At 39.6% G+C, this 13204-nt stretch overlaps 1 protein-coding gene across 1 annotated transcript; it reads right to left on the reverse strand.

The window, feature by feature from the left end:
* Window positions 1–2335: 2335 nt before the first annotated feature.
* On the reverse strand, window positions 2336–11898 carry Ca3 (carbonic anhydrase 3). Its single transcript, XM_047556942.1, has 7 exons — window positions 11743–11898; window positions 10834–11031; window positions 8608–8726; window positions 6928–7020; window positions 5815–5877; window positions 4813–4968; window positions 2336–3363 (listed from the first exon to the last, which is right to left on the reverse strand). The coding sequence occupies exons 1-7, from the start codon at window positions 11774–11776 to the stop codon at window positions 3244–3246; spliced, it is 783 nt and encodes a 260-aa protein (XP_047412898.1). The 5' UTR covers window positions 11777–11898; the 3' UTR covers window positions 2336–3243.
* Window positions 11899–13204: the final 1306 nt, after the last annotated feature.

A 13204-nucleotide genomic window follows, 5' to 3' on the forward strand; every position in this document is an offset into this window, starting at 1 on the left:
TTTTGGAACCATATGTTTTTTAGACCAATTTTATTGTGTCAATTCTTATTTGGATAACTGACATAATTTTTCACTTGTACCTTAGCTTGATTATTGTTGATCCTTCTCAACTGTATTTGTTTTGTTATATATATGGTTAGAGTCAGACACTGAAAGCTTCAGATTTGCATGTTCTAGGTAGAATACTTCCTATTCATTAAGGTAAATATTCACTGATTGTACATTTAAAAGTTTATATCAAATATCCTGAATCGTTATTTGCCTTTTCATAATATATCCTATCTCCACTTTAAGAAGGTAGGAATAATAATTTATTTGTAAACTTAGAAACCTAACAATTTCCTATATTCAATAAATGCATGTTGCTGCTGCCCCATTTGTAGGGTTTTAAGTGTAAAATCATCTGAATATTCAACACTTAATCCAAATTAGTTTCTGCCTTATTTTGAAATTTTAAGATAGCTCCAATGATTACAACTTGAGGAACAAAAGTTGGCGATGCTGAAACTTCACCACAGCAGTCCCTGGCTCTGCCCCTTTGTAGAATGTGAATGCCTGAAGTACAATTATTGGGAGGTTTGTGCTTGATCAGGAAAAATGATCCCTCCTTGGAATAAAGACTCAAGAATGTGTTCAATATCCCAAAGGACACTAATAATGCCGCAGCACTTTGAGGGAAGGGAGAAACTGGGAGGAAGTTTTAAGGTGGATGATAATTGTGATCATCAGCAATCACTCATACTGGGGGAGACTGTGTTCTACTCGAAAGCTCCCTCCTGAAGCTACAAGAGCATTTTCCAAGGTGACAGAAATAAGCAAAATCCAGTGTTAGTATTAACCATGTAGAGTACTGTGGTTCAAAAAGATGAGTACCTTTCCTGGATTTCTCTACATTCATAACATCATTTATTCAAATACTTACTCAGTGCTTGTTTAGTGCCAAACACACTACTAAGCAATAAGGTGAACATTGGTGTGCAGGACTCATTTTCATGCCCTAATGGAGCTTATGTTCTAACTATCTTCTTTGATCCAGCATTTTTCCTCAAAACAATTCCAGGCTTGTCCAGCTGGAGTACTGGAATAAGACCCATCTGTAGCTGGTATTAGTTTACCCATTTCTTTCCACATAGAGTGAATACTTGATACATTTTTGCAGTGCTCTAAGTATTACTAAGTAAGTACCCTGAGAGAATGAGCTTCTGTGTTACCACTAATGATCAAAGCTCCATGCCTCCTAATTTCAAGGGATTTAATTAACGCATCCACTTCATACTGACCAACCTGGTTTCACCTTACCCAAGTGGTAATCTATTAAATAATGTTAGCCTCACAGGACTCTATTACATGACTTGATTTCCGGCAACTCAGGACTCTTCTGACCCAATACCATCTTCATTCCTAACAATAATGAACTTATTGAGCCATTTTCTCAAGTAGTTAATATATTAACCTTGAAGTAATGAACAATGATCAGAGTCACTAACAGCAAAATTAGACCTTATTCTGTGTTAACATTTTACCTCTGCGACAAAATACCTGAGAAAAACAACTTAAAGGAGGAAAGATTTTATTTTAGCTCACATTCTCAGGTTTCAGTCCGTGGTCGGGTGGCTCATTGTTTCTGGGCCAGTGGTGAAGCAGTACATTATGGTGGAAGGGTATGAAAAAACAAAACTGCTCACCTCATAGTAGCTGGCAAGCAGTAAAAGGAAATGGCCACGGACAAGACATAGTTTCCAAGGGTATGCTCCCAAGGACTCTCCCTTCAACTCAGGCCTACTTCCTACAATTCCCACCACCTCTCAATAGGCCTTTAAATTATGAATCCATCAATGGATTAATTCATTGATGGGGTCAAAGCCCTCATTATCTAGTCATTGCTCAAAAGTTCACCCCTGAACATTGCTGCATTGGGTACCAAACTTTCAACACAAGAGCCTTTGGGAAACATCTCAGATCCAAATCATAACAGTGTCTAAAGATATAAAATGCTATAAAGGTCTAAATAGACGGACTTCTGCAGTGTTAGGCCAGTGTCATTCCAAAGCAGATTTAGGAAACAATGCCATAAAAACTACCTTCTGACTTGTTTGCCTACCTGTATAACTTATTGTACTGGTCTGAACCCCGGAATCCTAATCAACATTGAGGCCTCTGGGAATTATTTCACACTCTCCGGTATGTACTCACACATTCCTCTTGGCAATTTAGTGAGATGGTCATCACTAATTGCCATGGTTCCCCACTTAAGAAATATAGCATTCAGACTCAGAACTTGAGTCCTTTATTGCCACACTTCAGTTAAAAAAACAAACCTAAAAAGTTTGCCATTCTTAGTTTTATTCTATTTTTGTCATTTTAATGCATTTTCTTTAAAACACACAACAGTCAATTTTTGTGTCCATGTCTTTATTGGTTTTGGTGATCAATACAACTGCTTTTGCTTCAAGTGCTGTCATTTACTCCTTTGTGTTCTAGGAATCATTAATTCCAACCTCGAATTTGCAAGACATCAGAGACAGTTTTTACTTTAATAGGCATGCAAAGATAAAAGTAATGAAATAAAAAATCAAGGGCCCTACTTCAGATAAAGAAAACCATCTTTATGAAGAAGAAATTCAGACACTGCATCAAAACTTATAACACTTCTGGTCTTAATGTGTTTTCCTTTTATTGACCATCAAAACCAGGTATCTAAATAGTTGCTAAAATTCCAAAAAGTGATGGTCTTTTCCTTGGTGTTATTTAAGAGGTGAAACACATTAGCATTTCAATTCTTGGTATAATAAACATTCTGGCTTATGTTTGTTAGGTGATCTTCATATACCTCTCCTCCTACATATAGAATTACTCATTATTTCTGTAGAATGGACAACTCATAATACAAAAATACGAAACCTGAGGTTCTGTGAAATTTAAGATGACAGGAAAATAGTGCTTGAGTGCCATTTTTCTATGTCTTTATTCTTCCATTTTTGTTTCTTCTTCTTTGAAACCTACTAAAAATACTACTTTTATAGAAAAAAAAGATGACTATTACAAAGGTCAAGTGTGAAATGCATGCTTTTGTATTAGATCTTGTCAAAAGTGACTTTGGTTTCGTGGTGACTGTGTTTGTCAATTCCTTGCTCGATGTGAGAACAGGAAATAACAGTTGGGGTAAGGAGCACCAGAAGGAGGCAAGGAACCAAGCTCTCCAATGGCAGGTTTCCTTTCCTGAAGAGGGCAAGACTCAGCGGCTCACTTGAAGGAGGCTCTCACCACCCTGCCCTTGATAGGCTGCGGAGGGCGCCAGTTCCCCACAAGGGGTACCGGGGGCTCATTCTCAGCGCTGGCCAAGAGGCTGCGCAGCTTGGCCATCTGCAAGGGGGAGGATAGTTGGTTAGCAAGGCACTTGCACCAAGTGGGCAAAACAGAGTTAGAAACCACCGACTTTCTAAAAGGACAAGCAAACCCTAAAACTTACATTTGGAGCTCAATCCAGAGCTAGTTAGCTACCAGTTCCTGAATAATAATTTTTAATTTTTTTTTAATTTGTAAAGCTTTTTTTTTTTTTTTACATTTAATATAGGATCACCACACCTTTCGTCAAACCCTTTTCCTCCTGAATTCTGAAACAAGTCTTTTAATTTGAGGGGTTGGTATGAAATATATATTTTATATAAAAGGACATGACAATTTAACATATCAGTGCAAATAATTAGTTATAAGCTTAACAGGCCATTGTGTAAGTTCATGGAGTCAATTATTTTAAAAGGGCAAAAAGAAATGAGAGTCAGGCTACATTTTCAATTTTGAACTTTTTTCACTGAAGGACCAGAAAATAGGAATATTATATTTCCACATTGAAATGGTTTTAGCTTTTCTTCTTGGAAAAATTTTATTCTTTTTTCAGAATATTTATATCAATAAATAAGCCTTCCAATCTGAACTTTTGATAAAATTGCCAATTTAGGTATGTGAGTCCACACTGGCAGAAATATGAAAACTGATGTCTTGGGCAAGGGAGACGGTGGTGGACTGATGTTACTGTTATGCATTCATGTTCTGGGTTGTGAGACTGTGTTGTTCACTCACTTTAATTTTTTTTCTCATGTGTCTGACCACTTACTTTCTCCCAAATAGCTTTTCTTGAGTGGGGGGCAGGAGGTACCAAGGACTGCACCCAGGGCCTCCTGCTTGCCAGACAAGCACTTTCCCTACTGAACCACATCCCCAGCACCTCCAAGGCCTCTTTAAAAAATGTTGCTAAACTGTTCTTTGGATGAACAGAAAGACTGGAAGCCTGAGAAGAGAAGCCAAGAAGTGTTAGAAGCAGACAGACCAGTCTGCACTTGGCTGTGTGTTCATGGGTAAATTACTTTACCTTTCTGAGACTTGACTTATTTATCTATAAAACTGGAGAAATAATACATACCTCCCAAGAATGTTAAATCTTTCTTATTCCCTTCTCCTTCCCAGGCCCATATTGGTCATCCTGTTTCCTAACCAGTGCTCAGTATTTGGGGGACATTCAAATAAATGAAGGCTCACTTATATTAACCTAAATCTTTAAGTGTTTTTAGGGCGTGAACTTATTCATTGTTCACTATCACAACCACTTTTAAACATCTGCATCTATTCTGGCACTCTTAGCACTCCTGTGCCAGGCTGATTATAATTAACCAGGGCGAACTGTGAGGTCTCTAGGAGTACAGCTATTCCTGAGCATCCATTCAACAGCTGTGTTTTTCAATTTAGCATCTGCATCTTCTCGAGGCAGTCAGTGATAAATGCGGGTGCTCCCAAGGTGCTGCGGCGGTAGTTTACCTGGTCAGAGCTCACGGTCATGGGCTCCTTCAGGAGCAACCAGACGATGCACTCCTCGCAGGGGGGCGTGGTGAAGGAGCCACGGTAGGTCCAGTAGTCCCGGCAGGCAGGGAACAGGCAGGACGGGTCAAAATGCGTGAAGGGCGCCTCCTTGCCCTGAAAGAAAGTAAGGCACAGGTTCTGTGAGCCGGATGCGCACACCGCCCACCCCAAAGGTCTCTCCATGGACTTGGGCAAACAGATTTCAAGTGCAACAGAGATATGGGAACTTTTTGCCCAGGTTCAGACCTTTCAGAAATAAAGGTCAAAAGTTTTGGAAGCTGGTTGGCGTGCATGACTTCAACTGACACAATCATTGTAATATTCTATTCTTTATTGTTTTAATTATGCATAGAACTATAATTCTACTGCTTCTTCCAAGGGGGAAACTCATACTGTATATAAAACATGACAGAAATATTTCATATAGATTAATGTTTTGGTTTTTGATGATAACAGGCTTGCATTTTAATTGAATGTTATATTCAGAATACTTATTTTTTCTAGTGATATGACTTAATAGCAGTAAATTTGAATAGTCCCAAAGATAACTAAAATATATCTGCTAATTAGAAAAGACAACTGTTAAGGTTGAAAATATATAGGGCAGCACCAGGATTTAAAAGACCAGCATCGCTGACATTTAAAATCTCTGGGATCTGGGCATGTATGTGGGTGGGGGGGAGGGGTAAAGGTGGCCACTCAACTTTGACTCTCACCTACTTCCTTGAAAACATCACTATCTGACAGGCTGCCCGTGGTAATTAAATAAAACAACATATGTAAAATTGCTGTAAAAACTATAAATCATACAAATATAATGGTATTTCTTTTTATATGCAAATGAGCACATCCCATTAGACATAGCAACAGATTTTAGGTGAAAAAAATACACTCCAAAGTGTAAAAATAAAATGTATGTACTCTGCCTTACACTTTAGGAGGGAAATGATTTTCTCTTACCTTTGTCTTAACTTTGTCCAGTGCATCAAGGAGAAGCTGGAACTCGCCTTTCTCCCTTCCTATCTGCAAGAAAATTGAAATCCAACATGTTTTCCCCTCTTCATAATTTAAGATCATCTTAAAAACTGATTTTGATCCATCGTATGCAACTAGTGTTTATAACTCTGCCAGAATGTCTTGTACTAAGCAAAATATGAGTTTACTTTCCCCCCAAGATTTTAGAGTGTACATTTTCTGATCTAAACTTGGACTTCGGGCCTCTGAAGTACAAAACCACAAAATTACATGTTGATCTAGTTCTACATCCTTGACCTTTTCTGGAAAATTGTTACATTTTTTCTTTCTTTCTTTTTTTTTTTTTTTTTATTTTGATAGCGTTAGAGCTAGAATGAACACTATGTATCTGAAACTAAATTCATTGTCTTTCCTCTCAAGCCCACTTCAGCTCCTATTGTGTTCCAGCACTGAAAATGACACAGTCAATTCAGAATATAAAGCAAATTAGGTCATTCAAAAAGAAAGAAGCCAGATTTTCACCTCTGGCTTAAAATCTAGATTATGTTACCACCAAATTCACGTGTTAATGACACTAAGTCCTCTTTAAACCAAAGCTGGCTCAACAACACACACATTCCATGTGCTATCTTAGCCGGGGATCATGTGGGCAGTGGCCACCTTAAGCTGAGGGGATATCCAGCCAGCCACTTGGCATCTCAGAAGTTCCCAACATGGGCTTTTCTGGTTTCCAGTGCAATTTAAACAGAGTAGCAAGGAGGATAATGAGCACATGCCACCCTTGCCCTCCTCACAACCATAGTAAGGTCACTTGAGTCTCTATCCTCAACTCCTCCACCTCAACACACATCTTGAGAAATTTAGAAGTACAGGGATACTGGAGTATGAAAAAAGGAATACTTTCAGCAGGAAAATAATCTGAGTTGATATTAGCAAAAATGTCTTGATTACTTGAATGACCTGTATGTGGAGGAAGAAAAACACACACACACACACACACCCCTCAGACATCAGGAAGAAAGAAAACTCATGGTATCCTCAACATTGATAAAGGGACTAAATTTTGAAATTAAAAAATGTGATCGATTTTTACCTTACCTTCAGAAAAATGCCAACCACAGCAATTCCATCAGGTTGCTTCAGAGCTTCTCCAAAAGTGTTATACTTTGGATTCCAGTGAACCAAGTGAAGCTGAAACCATAAAATACAGGTTATAAGGTAAATCCCTGGAATAGAAAATAAGTAAAAAATATTTGCAATAAATCAAAACATGTACAGTCTAAGGGTTGTTGCTTAGCACTCTCATAGAAGTTGATAAAATTCTAAATAATACAATACTTTGGTGAAATTGTTAATGGTTCAAATAAAATGTGTTTTAAATTATCTAATTCCTTATAGCCAGGACTCTAGAACCTAGTGGTTCTTAACTTAGAATGTAAGCACCTGTTAAGTTAATCAAGTTTTCCATATTGAGTTACTTAGAGTGGCAATATATATATATATATATATAATAGTTTATAGCAGTTAAAAATATTTTATTGATGATTAAAAGTATGAGATAATCCCACAGGTAAAGGTCAAACCCAAGGGCTTTCCTGTATCTGTAAAACATAGCCTAAACTTTCTCCACTTTTGGAGGAAAATGTCTTTTGGGAAGGTATTCTCGATAATTAATCTTGGCACTGGCTTTTAGATTGGCTATAGAGAAGTAGAATGATCCTAGTGAAGTACTTTGGGTTTCAAAGAGTTCAATTTAGAAAACAATTGTGCTGCCTAACCATTCCAGTTAGGAGAATGTTCCCAATGGTCTCCAATTCCTGCCTCAGTCCCTGTGTTGACCAGAGGCTGCCCTTGGAAAAGACTGAAGTGGGAAAAATGAATGGATTCTCATCTTTAGGGCCATGGCCACCACTTACTGACTTGACTTATAAAGAAATCAAACAGGTAGTTCCTCTTATTCTCTTTGTAGTGGACTGTCTTGATCTGAGCTATAAGTCATGCTTTTCTTTAATGAACCGAGAGTAGTATTTGCTCATATTAAATTATATGTGTATCTCTAGACCAATCTACATGTGTGGATTACATAATGTACACATATATATGCACACCTTCATTAAAAATCAGAATGTGAGGGGGCTGGGGATATAGCTCAGTTGGTAGAGTGTTTGCCTCACAAGCACAAGTCCCTAGGTTCAATCCCTAGCACCGCAAAAAAAAAAAAAAAAAAAAAAAAAAAAAAAATCAGAATGTGAGCATTACTCAGAATTTCTAACTGCAATTTTTAAAACATTACATTCTTATATAAGAGACAGCATAGCACACCAGATACGAAGATGAACTCTGAAGCCAACCTGCATAAAGAAGAGCACACATCGGCTATGTGCCTGTTATGTTACTTGTCTGTGCTGCAGTAGCTTCATCTGTAACCTCTTGCATAGGGCTACTGAGAGGATGAACTGAGTGTTTAGACACTTAATAAGTGTTAGCTATCCTCATTGTTCCAGTTCCATTCAGGACCCTGGCCTTTTTTTGATGTTAAGCAGCTGATTTCTTAATAGAAACTTGCAAGTCTTCAGGCATAACACTAACCCACGCACACCCCTTTTTACTCTCTAGCCTAGAATGTTTCGCAGCTCCACTTCAGGCTGAAACTACAACTCTTTTCGCTAGAGGCTTGAAACAACACAATGGGTATTATTTAATCGCTGCAGTGCTTCTTTTTAATCTTTGAGTTTTCAATGTGGGAGACCCAGAGTACATTCTGGCAGTTTCTCCTACCTCCGCTGCGTACTTGACACCATCCACCGTGTGCTCAGAGCCGTGGTCATCCGAGGAGCCCCAGTGAAGGTGAAACTGGCGAAGTCGGTAGGGCCCAGAAAGAGGACCGCCTCTCAGCACTGTGATTTGGATAAGCGAGGTCAGCAGTAATTCACACTTCCTGCATGCAGGCCTGCTTTACACGGGTGCTCTTACAACCAAGACTTGATGGGCAAGAGGTTGTCAGTCTGCTGGGCAGATGGAGCCACTCCCAAGCACACCAGACTCCTCACAAAATAAAGTCTTGGGACACATCAAAATAAGTGTGTTTTCTTTTCTGTCTTTCTTATTTTGCTTGCTTGTTTTATTATTTTTGAAATATGATTTGAACATTTATTATAATAAAATTAAAAATAACAGGTGGACAATAAGAATGCATATACCCAAAGAACAGGTTAGCTATATGGTACAGTGGGAAGAACTTGGCAGTTGATAGACAGACTTAGATTCCAATCCTGGCTCCACCCCATAAGAGCTGTGTGACTTCAGACAAGTTGCTAAATTTCTCTGAACCATTTTTGCATCTCTGAGAAGGTGATAACAATCCCACACTTTCAGAGCTGCTGTGAGGATTAACTGAGATTAAACACCTGAATAGTGTTCGTCACAGTGCCCACATGGTGATCAGTGTACATACATGAATCCCTCCTCTATGTCTTGCTTTCAACTACACTTTTTTTTAGGACTATGAGCAAGAACTTTCACCCACATCTAATTTAGACTCTGTCTACTCAAATCAGATGCAATTGAAAATTCATATTTCCCGGGAAATCAATCATTGTGGACTGCTAAGTTTGATAATTCTTGGTAGCACTAATTTGGGTTTGTTGAATGAACGTCTCAATTCATTCAGCCTGTGGAATAATTTAAGGTTCAAATATCTTCCAAAGGACATTGGAAACTATGCAAAAACCCTAAAATCAAGATCTAGCCACATAAGCTATCAAAATAGAATTCAGAGGGTAGCTATTTAGGAAATGATTGGTCACTCTAAGTGGGACAAAGATCTAAAACAATAATGCTAGGCCTGTTTGAACCTGATCATGAAGGAGGAAAGTGGCTTGCTGCATTGCACTTTTTTCTATCCGATTGCTTGGAATAGTTACTATCTGGACATCTGAGTCCAAATTATTAGAATCAATTACATGAAATGGCAAATATTCAACTATGCATTTTTCATGTGGTTCAACCTAACGAAAACTGTCTTAATTTCATTGTTTTTCCTTCAAAATGGAACTTAATTTAAATGGTGAGGAGGGGGAGACAGCAACAAGGAATCACTGAGAAAAAGTAAACTTCTATTATATTACTTACTTGGAATCATCTGGTAGGTAGGAATTCTGATTCTTCTTTTATACATTATTAAGGACATTCATGTATGCATATTAATAAGGATATTTTTAACTTTATTAGAAATGTGGTTATAGGGCATTGTGTTGTGCACATCAGGCATAGATTACTAAAGAAAGAGTGTTGCTTACCTCATTTATAGTAAAATAACACATTTCCAATTGTACTTTTATTTCATTGATTTGTTTACTAGGGTAAGTTAAACTTTAAAAAAAATTATCACACACAAATACTGCTCAAGAAAAATAAGATCAGGCACTACAAAACACACTCACCAGAAGGATAAATCATATGAACCCCATTGAAGAACTGAAGCCTAGTCATTTTGACCCATATAAAGGTCCTCTTCTCTCCCCTGGATTGGCCTTCTCTGGGCACCAGGGGAAGAAAGTACCTATTTTGTTTCTTTATTGTATTTCTTGCTTCGTAGAGGGGAATCTCTGCCAAACATGAGAGTGGGAGTCTTGAACTCCTTGCACTGTGGTCAAAAAGTACAAGAACCCTCAGCTATTGGTCATCAGATTTGGAATACTAACTTGGATTCATCACCATCGCTGTCCTATCAAGCTCCCATTTCAGGAAAGTATTGCCAACTTTTCGCTTGGGCATGGAGCCATTTTGCAACAACAAAGTGACCAGAGTTAGAGGGTGAGACATTCCTCTTCATTGCATAAATATAATTCTTCACAACTAAAGCAAAGTTGAATGTCATGTCATCTCCATTTTCAGGGATGAAGGGCTCCCTCTTCCTACTAATCTGTTACCATGTCATAGCTCACATTTGCCAATACAAATGTTGAAAACACCCATGTGCCCCTACCTAAATGCTATACTTACTTGACCTATCATAAGTGTCATCAAACACGACTCTGCAGGTCTTCCCATTGTTCAGGATGGTCTTGGCAGAGCCAGGATCATAAGATGCTGACCAGGGCTGCAGAGAAGGATCATGCTTGATGTCTTTAGTATGCAGCTCAATGGGTGATTGGTTGTCGCCCTTGGCAATTGGGTAAAGTTCGTGCCAGTGGTCAGGACCTAGGAAACAAAGTTGATATTTATTTATTTGGTGGTACAACCCAAGACCCAAGGCCTCTTTCAAATTGACTAAGCCAACAAAATACTCAGATGAGAGATAATGATTACAAAAGATCTGGGGTTCAAATTGAGCAACATGAGACTTAGCATGATCTATTCATAGTGTACCTGGAAGCTATATTTAATTCTGTGTCTTCCCTCTGCTGTCTCAGGAAGATGGCCTGAAAGCATATTTTTGAAATGGACTTAATTCATTGACCACATAAGTTTTTGCATCACTGTGGTTTTCAGAACAGAGGTATTCCTTTTCCCATGGGTTAGACAGAAGGGGTAGGTGGAGTAGAAATTATTAAGTGAACACCAGCCTGGGAGAGATTATGTGTGTGCCCGGTTTCAGAGTAAGGGACAATCAGATCTGTACCCCGGGTGCTCTGACCTCTCAGTCAGAAGCAACATCAGCTTAGGCAAATTACTGAACTCTGAGCATCAGTTTCCTCCAAGGAAAACACCAAGTCGATAAGAAGGAGAACTAAATGAGATAAAGGCAAAAGGACCAGCAGCGTTTGGCACCTGAAAAGTGCTCAGCACTTTTTACCCCACCCCAGTCCTGTATTTTCCAAGGCACTCCCTAGAATCGCCTATTTTTCTGTGCAATGCCAGGATATACTCTGGTAGCATCCTGGACCAGGGGCTGTAGCTGGCGTCACTCACCGTTGTGGCTGGCGTAGCCCCACTCCTTGGCCATGGTCTTCTTTGTCGGAGTTGGATGGATTCTGCCTTCTCTCTCCTGGCGTCGTGCAGAGTCCTCGCAAGCCCTCACCTTTTATATAGGTCCCCTGCACACTGCATGGCCTTATTAGGTCAGCGAAGGTGGGGCTGGGGGCTAAACTGGATTGGGGTGGTATTTGGAAGGCGGGGTGGGGGAAGCCAATGAATTACAAGAGCTGCACAGCTGTCGGGGGCCTGTGGGGAGGAGGAGGCGGGGTGGGTGAGGTCCCCACTCCCCGCCCTCGCCAGGGAACCCTGGCTCCCGGCCCTTGCATCTCTCTCTGGGTCTCCTAAAGCTGCAGGGCTTTCCAAGCGGCGCCGACGTGCAGAAATGCGAGCGGCTTTCGACTGGTCCTCCCTCCCTCCCTCGTTCCTTGCATTTTGGGGAGTCGGAAGGGTGGCGAGAAGGCAGTGTCCTCGCTGTGCTTAGCCACGAACTAAAATCTGCATCCCGGCAGCTTGTGTTCCCTCACTTAGAAGTTGCTTTGACCACAGTCTGACGGTCTGGCTGCGGTCTCTGGACGCTTCTGCGAGTTCATTTCGCTGTAGCGATCCGGTTACGGGGACTGGAAAGAACACATTTGTTTGCCTGACCCATGTTTGACTCTATTGCAAAAAACTTGTAAAATCCAAGGAGCAAAAGAAAAAGTTCAGGGGAGCACGCTCTCTAACTCCATTATCCTTAAAGAGATTGTCCTTTGCCTGGAACCGCACCAGGTGGCGGGTCCCTTTGGTCTGCAGGACGCCAAGGGCTGAATCTCAGAGAGCGCAGGGAATCTGGGAGATGCCTGGATCCCAGGTTCACACAGAGCAGGACACTGGACTGACGTTGCCATAGTCCGTGAGCTGTACTTCTGCCCACGTTCAGGAAAAGCCAAGAATATCCTGAAATATTGGAAGGCGGCTATCATAAAACGAGTGGCAGTACCTAAAATATATGATTTCACTCACCAAGCCATAATGAGTTATTGGAAAAAAAGAAAGAAGAAAAGGTTTATAGAATGTTTTAAAATTTTTTCTTCTCTTCCTAAGTTGTTTCATAATGCAATGAACCACAAAAAGAATAAAACTGGCAAGTCTGGCGTGTACCTGGCAAAAGTGCAGTTTAAAATGCCTGTTTATGATTTGCATTGAAGAAGTCAGTGTAGTAGATATTTACAATATTTTAAAATTTCTTCTGTTCTTAATCAATAATCATTTTTTTTAATTGACAGCAAGAAAAGATAAGGCAAATACCAGTGCTATCTTAAATAAGATTTCAATGCAGTCAGCACTTTTTCTTCATTAATTACTTTGACTTTTGGTTATGATAATATTTTGTATTTGGGGATTACAAAACTTGAAAAGGAAATCTCTCATCATGGCAAAGATAGCTCATCCCTAAGGCATGTGGAATGAGTGATCA

The sequence above is a fragment of the Sciurus carolinensis genome, chromosome 1 (genome assembly GCF_902686445.1).
Source record: "Sciurus carolinensis chromosome 1, mSciCar1.2, whole genome shotgun sequence".
NCBI classification, from domain to species: Eukaryota; Metazoa; Chordata; class Mammalia; order Rodentia; family Sciuridae; genus Sciurus; species Sciurus carolinensis.